The sequence below is a fragment of the Perca flavescens genome, chromosome 3 (assembly GCF_004354835.1).
Source record: "Perca flavescens isolate YP-PL-M2 chromosome 3, PFLA_1.0, whole genome shotgun sequence".
Lineage (NCBI taxonomy): Eukaryota > Metazoa > Chordata > Actinopteri > Perciformes > Percidae > Perca > Perca flavescens.
Window position 1 is genome coordinate 40,609,246 of NC_041333.1, and position 13,386 is coordinate 40,622,631.

General features: G+C 43.7%; 1 protein-coding gene across 1 annotated transcript in view; it reads right to left on the minus strand.

Moving 5' to 3' along the window:
* col4a4 (collagen, type IV, alpha 4) overlaps positions 1-13,386 on the minus strand; it is a 67,794-nt gene that overhangs the window by 51,888 nt on the left and 2,520 nt on the right. The window contains exons 2-3 of the mRNA XM_028574066.1: positions 13,319-13,361; positions 3,066-3,137 (exon numbers count right to left, since the gene is read on the minus strand). Of these exons, the coding sequence (XP_028429867.1) occupies positions 3,066-3,137; positions 13,319-13,361 (115 nt within the window). The remainder of the gene's footprint in view (positions 1-3,065; positions 3,138-13,318; positions 13,362-13,386) is intronic.

Consider the following 13,386-nt stretch of genomic DNA (forward strand, 5'->3'; position numbering starts at 1 on the left):
AAGATTAGGTTACTTATTGACTTTTGGAAAAGATGTTGCAATTATTGAACTTAAAAGGTGAGAAAGTTAAGAGTAAGGAGTAAGGAGGGAAGGAAAGAAGAAAGGAGGTAAGTAGGGAAGAAGGTAGGGAAGGAAACGAAGAGAAAGGAGGCAAGGATGGAAAGAAAAAGGAAGGAAGGGATAAGGGAAGGAATAAGAAAGAATCAATGAAGGATGGAAAAAGACAGAATATAAGGAGGGTAAGGAGAGAAGATGAAAGGAAATACGAGAGGTAGAGTAGGAAAGCATAGTAGGATGGAAAAAAGTAAGGAAGGAAAGAAGGAGAAAGGATGAAAGAAAGGAGGATTTAGTTTCCTGTCCCAGAGGAGAGAAGAAACTAGAAAAATATTCACATTTAACGAGATGACATCACACAAGTTTTATCGTGTTTTAACAATGAAATGACACTTTGCTTAGCTAAACGCTAAAGCAGGGGTCTCCAACAACCTGGCAACCAATAACCCTCAACCTGGCAACCAATAACCCTCAACCTGGCAACCAATAACCCTCAACCTGGCGATGGAGGGAAAACACACCTTCACCTGTGGTATGTCCCTTCATACTTCTCCAGTTTGAAAGTTTTTTTCATTCAGAACACGAGACAAAATAAGAGTTTACCTGCAAAAAGCAACGTGCAAAATAATCATTTTTTTCTCCATTATTGTTATTATTTGGTATAATTAGGAGCCAAAATCATAATCATGATTCAAATTCCGCTCCATTGCACAGCCGTTATCCGCTGGTTTAGAGCTTTTTCTGACCCTCATTATCCGTTTATTCTATTCAATTCCATTTGTAGTGTTGAATCATAACAGGAGATCTCAGGACCCTCTATGGATAGACTGGGTCTAGACCACACTCAGATAGCAACAGTAGCGAGGAAAAACTCCCTTTAACTTCGTGGTGAATATACAGATGTTGTCTGTGACGTGCAATGTTGTTATCTGACCACAGGGGGGCAGTGTGACACAACAACAACAACAACACACACACACACACACACACACACACACACACACACAGTAGTGTTTGAACAGCAGCTCAGACAGTCAGGATGTTAAATCAGTTGGAATGTGCCTTTAAATCAGCAGACATCAGATTACACTGAAACACACACACACACACATTAACACACATACATTAACATACACATTCACACACACACACACACACCGATGGTGGCGATGCCGCCATAAGGAGCAACTTGGGTTGAACCTTTTGGCGGCTAAATGTAACCGTAAAGATCGCTGAACTTAACGGTCACGTTAAGATAGGATATCATACAAACCCGCTCATGAGAATATACTTCTGAATGTCCTCACACCTGCTCAGGTATAAGTGATAGTGTGTTATAAACCATTTATCAGCTGATACACACGTTTTAAAATCTATCAGCTCCAAGATAAACTGTTAAAATGATCAATATCAACCTGCTGATTTCTCTGGTTCTCTGTGTGTGTGTGTGTGTGTGTGTGTGTGTGTGTGTGTGTGTGTGTGTGTGTGTGTGTGTGTGTGTGTGTGTGTGATGAGATGTGACAGCTGTGATCTCTGTTAGTCCGCTCTCTGTCCGTCTTTCTCTGAAAGCACTGAGCTGTGAAATCACTGAGACAGACGCCTTCCCACAATCCTCTCTGCCCTGTCTGCTGCCCCCAGCTGTACAAACACACACACACACACACACACACACACACACACACTGGAGGTCAGTTGATGTTTGTGGTCTGGACGACGGATACATGTTGTTTACTCGATCAGCTGACGCTTTGTCGTGCCGTTTGATTGGCTCCTGAATCGCGTGATGCAGAACATTACAGAAGTTCTTGAGCGCAGCGACACAAACACACGCGTAAACATCTGGACCAAACACTCCTCCCGGACCGTGCGTCGACGCAGGTCGCAGTGCCTCGCTTCGGTGCCTCTGAAATCGGCTTTCGTGCTTCTTGCGGGCGCCGCGTGGTGGTCATCGCACACGGTCGACAAAACAACGCCAACATGTTCCTATTTCCATGTTGTGATTTGTAGAGTCACTGCGTGTACTGATAACAAGGTCACATGACCCACAGCCATCTACTAACCCTAAACATACTGGGAACTATATTCTCAGAAGGGCGAAGCACTGCTACTCCTTGCTGTGGGCTTCTCAGGTGCTGCAGGCATATCACTCCGCCCAAGGAGCAGAGAGTTGCAGTGCTTCGCCCTTCTGAGAATATAGTCCCCAGTATGTTTAGGGTTAGTAGATGGCTGTGGGTCATTGTGACCTAGTTATTAGTACACGCTGTGACTCTACAAATCACAACATGGAAATAAGAACATGTTGGTGTTGTTTTGTCACTTATTGGGAGCAGTAGGCTAGATGGAGCCAGGTTACCTCCAGGATCTGTGCTAAGCTAGGCTAGATGGAGCCGGTTACCTCCAGGATCTGTGCTAAGCTAGGCTAGCGGTGGGTGCGTCAGACAGAGTTAGGACACCCACGGAGATGAGAAGGGTGTGTATGGACTTATCTAACTCTGGGGGATACGGGGAATAAGACAAAGTCCCAATAAGTCGGCGTGTTCCTTTAACTTTTAATAAAATAAATAATGATTTAATAACGATATGTTGTCATGCATTTGATTCATTTTGGAGTATGAGAAAAGTTCTTCCGTGCAGAAACAGTGCATAGGATACCTGCTATGGCTGCTAAGTTGGTTAGCAACAGACAGACTCTCTGTCTGTGTGTGTGTGTGTGTGTGTGTGTGTGTGTGAATCTGCTGACTCCCTTTAAGGTAAACAGCTTCTAATTTAAAACAACACACTCCTCCATCGGGCAGCTCATTAATACTGTGCGTGTGCGTGTGCGTGTGCGTGGTTTACCATCCGACAGTGAAGGTATCACAGGTCTGCTAACAGAAGAAGCCGTCTGTCTGCAGCTGTGACGATTTGATTGGCTGCTGCGCGTGTGTGTGTGTGTGTGTGTGTGTGTGTGTGTGTGTGTGTGTGTGTGTGTGTGTGTGTGTGTGTGTGTGTGTGAGTGGGCGGAGTCTCACCCTCGCTCCTTTGGCTGGGAAACACTGACAGGTGGAGCAGTCCCGACCGGCGCACGGCTCCGTCAGATCGCCCTGGAAACCGGCAGAAAACACAAACAGCGTTACATCATTGCATCATCAGCATAGAGGGTCATCAACAGCTACGTCAATGTCTTTAGACCCAATAGAGCTCAACAGTAAGCACCCCCCTTTCTTAACCTGGAGCGCCTGGTGCAGGTGTGTTTAGGGCGTGTCCAAATCCACTTCTGTTAGTTTGACGGCGGTAAAAAAGGGTCTGTGCGCCGGACTCATGGTCCTAAAGGGCTGTACTTAGTGTCTTCATTAATCAGAGGGGTGTTTTGGGCGTAACATGCAATCAACCAATCAGAGATCATCTCCCATTCCCTTTAAAAGCCAGGAGCGTTTGGACCTTGGAGCATTGCTGTTATGATGGAGGATTTGCACCGTAATATTTTTATTTGTAATCTTCTGCATGTGTGTGTGCTGCTGTGCGTCCCTGTGTGTGTAACAAGCATAGTGTGCGTCCCTGTGTGTGTAACAAGCATAGTGTGCGTCCCTGTGTGTGTAACAAGCATAGTGTGCGTCCCTGTGTGTGTAACAAGCATAGTGTGCGTCCCTGTGTGTGTAACAAGCATAGTGTGCGCGCACTGTGCACGAGCCTATAGGAGCATTTTACTAATTTGCTGTTAAAATAACAATGAAATGCTGCGTTATTGACTTTAGACCAGGTTTTTGTTGGTCAATGGTGCGATCACTTCCCGCTGCCTCAAGATAGCAATACTCCCAGAATGCACCTGAACACACCTCGCTGTAAGACCAGCACGCCCATGGGCCACAGATGGGTGCAGGTGCATTTGCTGTTTAAATGATGTGGGCGCTGGACTAGCAAAGACACGTTGACGCGTCGACTGATGTGCAGCGCTGCACCGGGCGCAAGATAGGGTCAAAATGTACGTTTTGGTCGTCTTCTTCGACACTTTTGTCACTTTTGTCACTTTTTTCAGCATTTCTGTCAATATGTTTCTGCTTTTTTTAAGTTTTTTTCACTTTTTTTTCAAGTTTTTTGACATTTCTTTCTTACGTTTTTCAAATGTTCTTTTACCAATTTTTCTTTACTTGCTATAAAATTCTATAAAACACCCAAATTCAATTAAAGTAGTGAACTGATCATGTATTTAACTTGTGAACAGCGTTTTAGGGCATTTGTTTTAAAATTTGGTTGAAAGAAACCCACATTTCTGATGTAGAAAAGTTTTGAAAATGGGTCAGATTTGACCCTGAGGATACCAGGAAGGTTAAAACAAGGTTGATTTCATGTTTTTTGTGACTTATTTTGTGCTCTTTCCAATGTTTTTGGAGTTTTTTTCCTTGAACTTGTCTTAAAAGATAGTCATGTGTACTCCCGGCGCCACCTAGCATTTGCCTATCCTGCCCATGGACCGGGCCGGCCCGGTCCAGCACAGTGTGTTTGGTGTTCGTGGGTGTATTTTCTCCAGCAGTGTGTTTGTATTTTACGGTGTATTCTCTGTGTGCAGACAGTGAGGAATGTAAACAGAGACAGACAAGCATCTCTGAGATTCTCAGGAAGCAGACAGCTGACTGTGTGTGTGTGTGTGTGTGTGTCTGTGAGTGTGTGTGTGTGTGCACGTGTGTCAGATAACGTCAGTGACAATCATGCATCCATTTCTACTGATCCACACACTCTTTGAACAGTCTGAATGAGCACAGATGTTCATCAGATATGAATCAAACCATCAGATCTTCAAACTCAACTTCAACAATGAAATGGAGACTGCTGCAGCTGAGCCAAAACACGTGTGTTTTTCATGTTAACTGTATGATAAAGCATGTACGTTTTCTCATTTTCTTATTCAACCTGGAGCTTAGTTTCCACGTTTTTGTGTCTAAGTGACAGATATAAACAATAATCTTTGAAATCGGTCCCGTATTAAGCGAGAAACTAGCTGGTATGTAACGTTAAATTCAATAAAATGTCAGTTTGCGTCCACTAAAACTTCTGTTTTTTGCCGCTGACAGGCTCAGATTATTATTCTAAGTGTCTGACAACATTATGGGATGGATCCCTACAGAGATAGAGCTTTTAGTTATAGAGTAAGATCCTTTTAGTTTAACATGAAACCCGAAATCACCATCACCAAACTCCACCAGACTCCATGTAAATAATTAGGACTTTTAGCGTGTGTAGAGCCAGCATATCTCCACCAGACTCCATGTAAATAATCAGGACTTTTAGCATGTATAGAGCCAGCATATCTCCACCAGACTCCATGTAAATAATCAGGACTTTTAGCGTGTATAGAGCCAGCATATCTCCACCAGACTCCATGTAAATAATCAGGACTTTTAGCATGTATAGAGCCAGCATATCTCCACCAGACTCCATGTAAATAATCAGGACTTTTAGCATGTATAGAGCCAGCATATCTCCACCAGACTCCATGTAAATAATCAGGACTTTTAGCATGTATAGAGTCAGCATATCTCCACCAGACTCCATGTAAATAATCAGGACTTTTAGCGTGTATAGAGCCAGCATATCTCCACCAGACTCCATGTAAATAATCAGGACTTTTAGCGTGTATAGAGCCAGCATATCTCCACCAGACTCCATGTAAATAATCAGGACTTTTAGCGTGTATAGAGCCAGCATATTTCCACCAGACTCCATGTAAATAATCAGGACTTTTAGCGTGTATAGAGCCAGCATATCTCCACCAGACTCCATGTAAATAATGAGGACTTTTATCATCGTAAAACACACTTCATTCAAAGTGGACGGAAACTAAATAAAACTACCAAAAGCCATCTTGGTTCATCTTTCCACTGTTCCAACAATCACCACTCTGGTTTGGTTGAAATAAACCCTTAACTCACCCATTTACATGTGGAGATATGCTGGCTCTATAAACGCTAAAAATACTGATTATTTACATGGAGTCTGGTGGAAATATGCTGGTTCTAAATACGCTAAAAGTACTGATTATTTACATGGAGTCTGGTGGAGATATGCTGGCTCTATATACGCTAAAAGTCCTGATTATTTACATGGAGTCTGGTGGAGATATGCTGGCTCTATACACGCTAAAAGTACTGATTATTTACATGGAGTCTGGTGGAGATATGCTGGCTCTATACACGCTTAAAAGTCCTAATTATTTACATGGAGTCTGGTGGAGATATGCTGGCTCTATACACGCTAAAAAGTACTGATTATTTACATGGAGTCTGGTGGAGATATGCTGGCTCTATACACGCTTAAAAGTCCTGATTATTTACATGGAGTCTGGTGGAGATATGCTGGCTCTATACACGCTAAAAGTCCTAATTATTTACATGGAGTCTGGTGGAGATATGCTGGCTCTATACACGCTAAAAGTCCTAATTATTTACATGGAGTCTGGTGGAGATATGCTGGCTCTATACACGCTAAAAGTACTGATTATTTACATGGAGTCTGGTGGAGATATGCTGGCTCTATACACGCTAAAAGTACTGATTATTTACATGGAGTCTGGTGGAGATATGCTGGTTCTATATACGCTAAAAGTACTGATTATTTACATGGAGTCTGGTGGAGATATGCTGGCTCTATACACGCTAAAAGTCCTGATTATTTACATGGAGTCTGGTGGAGATATGCTGGCTCTATACACGCTAAAAAGTCCTGATTATTTACATGGAGTCTGGTGGAGATATGCTGGCTCTATACATGCTAAAAGTCCTGATTATTTACATGGAGTCTGGTGGAGATATGCTGGCTCTATACACGCTAAAAGTCCTGATTATTTACATGGAGTCTGGTGGAGATATGCTGGCTCTATACACGCTAAAAGTACTGATTATTTACATGGAGTCTGGTGGAGATATGCTGGTTCTATATACGCTAAAAGTACTGATTATTTACATGGAGTCTGGTGGAGATATGCTGGCTCTATACACGCTAAAAGTCCTGATTATTTACATGGAGTCTGGTGGAGATATGCTGGCTCTATACACGCTAAAAGTCCTGATTATTTACATGGAGTCTGGTGGAGATATGCTGGCTCTATACATGCTAAAAGTCCTGATTATTTACATGGAGTCTGGTGGAGATATGCTGGCTCTATACACGCTAAAAGTCCTGATTATTTACATGGAGTCTGGTGGAGATATGCTGGCTCTATACACGCTAAAAGTCCTGATTATTTACATGGAGTCTGGTGGAGATATGCTGGCTCTATACACGCTAAAAGTCCTGATTATTTACATGGAGTCTGGTGGAGTTTGGTGATTCAGTGGACGCAAACTGAAGGTTGTTGCTTAATACTGGACCAATTTCAAAGATTTTTGTTCGCATCTGTCATTTAGACACAAATGCATGGGAAAATAGGGTCCAGGTTGAAAACTAAAGAGGTATTTGAGTTCATCTTGCTGTGGGCGTACGTCAGACACAACAACTGAGGTGCCGCTGTCCGACAGGACCCCCGTCCGTCCCCCCTTCACATGTCCCACACCGAGCGTCCCTGTTGGTACACTGTGTTTTTTTTTCTCTGTGGGCCCCAGACGGCGAGTTTGTTGTAGCAGCCACATTCCTGCAGCGTTGTGTAAACCAGGTTAGCAGTCAGGCGTGGCTATCAGCGGCAGGAATGTGGCTATCGCTCTATCTGCTGTCACGACTCTGCCCTGGACGTCTCTGCACTCGCAACCATCCTCCCTTTCGTCCTCCATCTTCACTCCATCGGGCGCTCCCACTATCATCCAGCCGTCCTCCCATCATCCCTCCATCTGGGACACTGATTGGCTTGGCAGATAGCGGAGCAGCTGATTGGCCCACGGAGTGAACCTGGCGACCTCAACGGGGGGACGGAGAGACTGAAGAGAAAAAGTTGCATCCTGTGTTCATCCATCAACAGTCCCTGACACATTCGAGGCTTTTCGCCCCCCCAAAAAACGGCCCCATAGGTCATTTGTTTCCAGCTGTGGGTACTGCGATCTGTGCTGCCTGCACGATCCGACATGCGCAAGATGTTCGCGCGAGCGCAGATGACGATTACGACACTGCGCGATCTGCTCCACGCTTGCGCACCTTCGCACCGCGGGAATTTCATTCATTCATTTCACAGCGCTCGCAAAAGGGGAGTGTGGAGGAAACTGAAGAAGTGACAGAAAGACTCAAGCTGTGTCTAATTCTGCATACTTCCATCAGGTCACTGACCACTTCCTGCCGTAGTGGCCACTTTCGATGGTTTGTGTTGTCCCAAAATGAACACTTGTGTTAAAACGCATCTGACAAAAATCTATTAAACTGACCTTTGTCGATCAAAAAAACAGACAGATTCAGCAACTGCACGGCCTATTTCTCGCTTATAATGTTTTCAGAAACATGTTTCGCTGAAGTATTTTAGTACAATATGATATCGGATTCTGAACGAGCCGCTCATTATGCTCTGCTGCAAAGGCAAGCACACACAAACACCCAAAACACTACAATAATCTGACACTAGACAAAGACAACACAGAGCCTAAATACAAGAGGTAACGAGGAGAAACAAGAGACAGGTGACAAGAGGACTCAGGAACAGGTGAAACACATCAGGGTGGAGGGAAAACACAAGGCAGGAAGCAGAGGCAGATCTACCGGTGTGGCATAGGGTGGCAAATGCCCCCCCTAAAAGAAAGCCTTGCCACCCCTGCTGCCACCCCAGTTGTAGCAACAAATTAAAAGTTACGGCCAATTTGACCATTTACGAGCGCGAATCTCCAATGTCCCACTGCAACTGTTTGCTTCCCCTCTCACACATCTGCCACTCATCACCTGGGTCTTACCTTAATGCCTGTCCTGTGATAAAGCCCCTTACTTCTATCATACTTCTATATCTCCTATTAAGTGAGATCACATTGTATGGTCACTTATTCCTAATATACTTCTATCATACTTCTATATCTCCTATTAAGTGAGATCACATTGTATGGTCACTTATTCCTAATATACTTCTATCATACTTCTATATCTCCTATTAAGTGAGATCACATTGTATGGTCACTTATTCCTAATATACTTCTATCATACTTCTATATCTCCTATTAAGTGAGATCACATTGGATGGTCACTTATTCCTAATATACTTCTATCATACTTCTATATCTCCTATTAAGTGAGATCACATTGTATGGTCACTTATTCCTAATATACTTCTATCATACTTCTATATCTCCTATTAAGTGAGATCACATTGGATGGTCACTTATTCCTAATATACTTCTATCATACTTCTATATCTCCTATTAAGTGAGATCACATTGTATGGTCACTTATTCCTAATATACTTCTATCATACTTCTATATCTCCTATTAAGTGACATCACATTGTATGGTCACTTATTCCTAATATACTTCTATCATACTTCTATATCTCCTATTAAGTGAGATCACATTGGATGGTCACTTATTCCTAATATACTTCTATCATACTTCTATATCTCCTGTTAGGTGAGATCACATTGCATGGTCACCTCTAATGCAGGACACTGATTGCATGAGATTAAGTGTGTCTGTATGAGTTTGTAAATGGCAGCCTGTCCCCTTTTGTAGTGTGTACACACTATTTCTCATCAAACTGTGATAACTGATTAAATTCAGTATATACACGTCTGCCATATGTTGCCACCCCTCAAAAATTCCTGCCCCCCCTCTCGCCACCCCATAAATATTTTTTCTAGATCCGCCCCTGCTCTGTTGTGAAATCCGGGAGAAGCCAAACCCACGTGACGCGCTCGTCCAATCAGCTGCCGGTCGACGTCCCTGGCCCCTCCCCCTTTCCTCTTCGCAGTCCAGATGGCGCCCGTTTAGTGCGAGTAGGGTCCATCGTTCAACACTAAACTTTTTGCCATCCTGGTACTTTCAGTGCACTGACTTCGTGATTATGATTTCGGCTCCCAATGATCACAAAAACAGAATAATGGAGAAAACTATTATTTTGCTCATTACGTTTTGCAAGTAAACTCTTATTTTCTCTCTCGTGTTCTGACTGAAAAAATAAAGTTTAAATAGGACAAGTATTACGGCAAAGTTCACAGTTGATTGTGTTTTTTTTTTTACTGTTGATTTATTTAACTTTGTTTAAGTTCAATAATTGTAATAATCTTTCCAGAATAAATTAAATTAAAAATATTAAATTATCGTGATTTCAATATTGACCGAAATAATCACATAATTATATTGTTTTCCATAATCAAGCAGCCCTAGTATATAGTGTAGATATAACGCTAAAAGTCAGAGCACTGAAAGTTCCCAGATGAGCCCCTAAAAATGGTCAAAAAGTTCAGAACGATGGAGCCTACTCGCACTAAACGGGCGCCATCTGGACTACGAAGTGGAAACGGGAGGGACCAGGGAGGTCGACCGGCAGCTGATTGGACGAACGTGTCACGTGGGTCTGCCTTCTCCCGGATTTCAACAGAGCTTAATGGGCGGCTCGTTCAGAATACGATCTCATATTGTATTACGATAGTTCACCGAAACGTGTTTCTGAAAACATTTGACGAGAGAGAAATAGGCCGTCTTCATTTCAGATCAACAAAGGTCAGTTTAGAAGATTTTCGTCAAGTGTTCATTTTGGGACAACACTAACCATCGACAGTGGCCACTACGGCAGGAAGTGGTCAGTGACTGTTAGCAGTGGACTGACGGAAGTATGCAGAATTAGACACCGCCACTGATTCATCTCAGCCGGGGATCGAGCATCTTTAAGAGTTGTAAAAGGAGACTGTCCTCCCCCAAAAAAATGCTCCCAGGCGTTGTTTGTAGGGATGCACCAAATCCAGAGAAACACCTCCGAAGCTCATTTTCCAACGATATAGCTACACTTATCTTTGTCTTTGATAAAGTTATCTTTTATGAGGATATATCCTGTATAAAAGCCCACATAAAACAATCTTCCAGAACAGCCTTTTTTCACTGCGTAACATCGCAAAAAATTAGGCACATCCTGTCTTTAAACTCTCCAGTTGATCCAGATTAAACCAGGAAATGAGATCATATTTCTCCTATATTTTCTACTGTTAAATCCAGAATTGAATTTAAAATCCTTCTCCTGACCTGCAAAGCTCTTAATGGTCAGACACCATCATATCATCATATTGCATTTGTACCCCAGTTTGAATAATTTGAAGTAGGGATGCACCGAATCCAGATTTTTGGGGTTTTGGCTGAATCCCCTGGTTGAGATTGTGCTGACTCCTCCTCCCATCCTCAGTCCATGAACCCAGTAAACTCATGAATGAAGTAAACAGGGACTGTCCTTCCTTTGCTTTAGTTAGTTTAGTTTAGGGTCCTCGCCACCACCGGACCAATCAGCATTGAACAGATTGAACATGTAGCTGGACTTGAATGGTCTTCTTTTGACTGAAAGTGCTGCCAAACAACAACTTTTTCTGCCCACCAGATCCATGTCCACTTTCTCACAGCCTGCTGCATTGAATGGGGCGCCTTTCCATGTGCAGCCCACCCCACTCTGACAGCTCTCCATTAGTACATGTAGAGGTACTGAGCATGTGTGTGTGTAATTCAGAGTGAAAACATTGTAATTTCCCCTTTATTTTTATTATTATTATGTTCTGTTTTATTCCCTCGCTCCTGCCTCGAGACAAGTGGGAAGTGGCACTACTAATAATATGCAGCCTCGGCCCTAGCTGTAGATAGGTGGGGTCTCCTCTAGCTGTAGATAAGTGGGGTCTCCTCTAGCTGTAGATAGGTGGAGTCTCCCCTAGCTGTAGATAGGTGGAGTCTCCTCTAGCTGTAGATAAGTGGGGTCTCCCCTAGCTGTAGATAGGTGGGGTCTCCCCTAGCTGTAGATAGGTGGGGTCTCCTCTAGCTGTAGATATGTGGGGTCTCCTCTAGCTGTAGATAAGTGGGGTCTCCTCTAGCTGTAGATAGGTGGAGTCTCCTCTAGCTGTAGATAGGTGGGGTCTCCTCTAGCTGTAGATAGGTGGGGTCTCCTCTAGCTGTAGATAGGTGGGGTCTCCCCTAGCTGTAGATAGGTGGAGTCTCCTCTAGCTGTAGATAGGTGGAGTCTCCTCTAGCTGTAGATAAGTGGGGTCTCCCCTAGCTGTAGATAGGTGGGGTCTCCCCTAGCTGTAGATAGGTGGGGTCTCCTCTAGCTGTAGATAGGTGGAGTCTCCCCTAGCTGTAGATAGGTGGGGTCTCCTCTAGCTGTAGATAGGTGGGGTCTCCTCTAGCTGTAGATAGGTGGGGTCTCCTCTAGCTGTAGATAGGTGGGGTCTCCTCTAGCTGTAGATAAGTGGGGTCTCCTCTAGCTGCAGTGGATATCACACATGCCTTTGGTGTGGGAGACCCTGGTTCAATTCCCACTGCGATACATCAACCAATGTGTCCCTGAGCAAGACACTTAACCCCTAGTTGCTCCAGAGGCGTGTGACCTCCGATATATATAACAATTGTAAAGGGTCAGCTAAATGACATGTCATGACATGTAAGGATGCCGGCAGGGAACTCTCGGGGGTCGCCACCATTCGCCAGGCTCGTCTTTTCGTGCTGCTATCTCTGACTCACTCACTGGACCGACCATAGACCTGACAGAAACCTGCATGTAGGGCTGTCCTCGACTAAAGAACTCCTTAGTCGACTAACACTTATAGGATTTTGTCGACTAATCGATTAGTTGATTTAATTGACAGAGCTGTGAGCTTTGAGAGGTGGTTAAGACTAGAAAAGCACAATATAAATGTAGTTAATTAACCATCTGTAAAACTGAGTTTCTCCACAATTAATCCTGCAAAAGCACCACTTTAAATCTTGTGTTTACCAGAAATGTGCTCAGAAGTTTCTTGGAAATGAGTAATTAAGCATGAATAAGCATAAAAAATGACTAATCGACTAAAGAAATCTTAGTCGACTAAGACTAAAACGAGCGATTAGTCGACTAATCGACTAAGAGGTGGCAGCCCTATCTGCATGAGGCGGAGAGCTCGGCTAGCTTCAGAGCTAAGGCGGGGCTACAGAACAGGTGTCCCTAGAACCCGCGTACCTAACAGTAGTTCCACATTACAGTAGTTCCGCTTTACATTCATTAATTTGCACGCAAGTTTTATTGATTTTATTTTATTTAGTGACGCGTCGACACAAATTATTTGTGTCGACGCTTGTATGTAATCCCAGCCCTAGTGTGCAGACAGGAAACCGTTCCCCTTCACAATAAAAGCCCAGTGGAACAGAAACCAAAAGGTGAACTTACCCCGAGAGCTGCTGGAGGGGCTGTCAGGATCACCAGGAGACACCTGGACCAGGAGACAGAAAACGCTG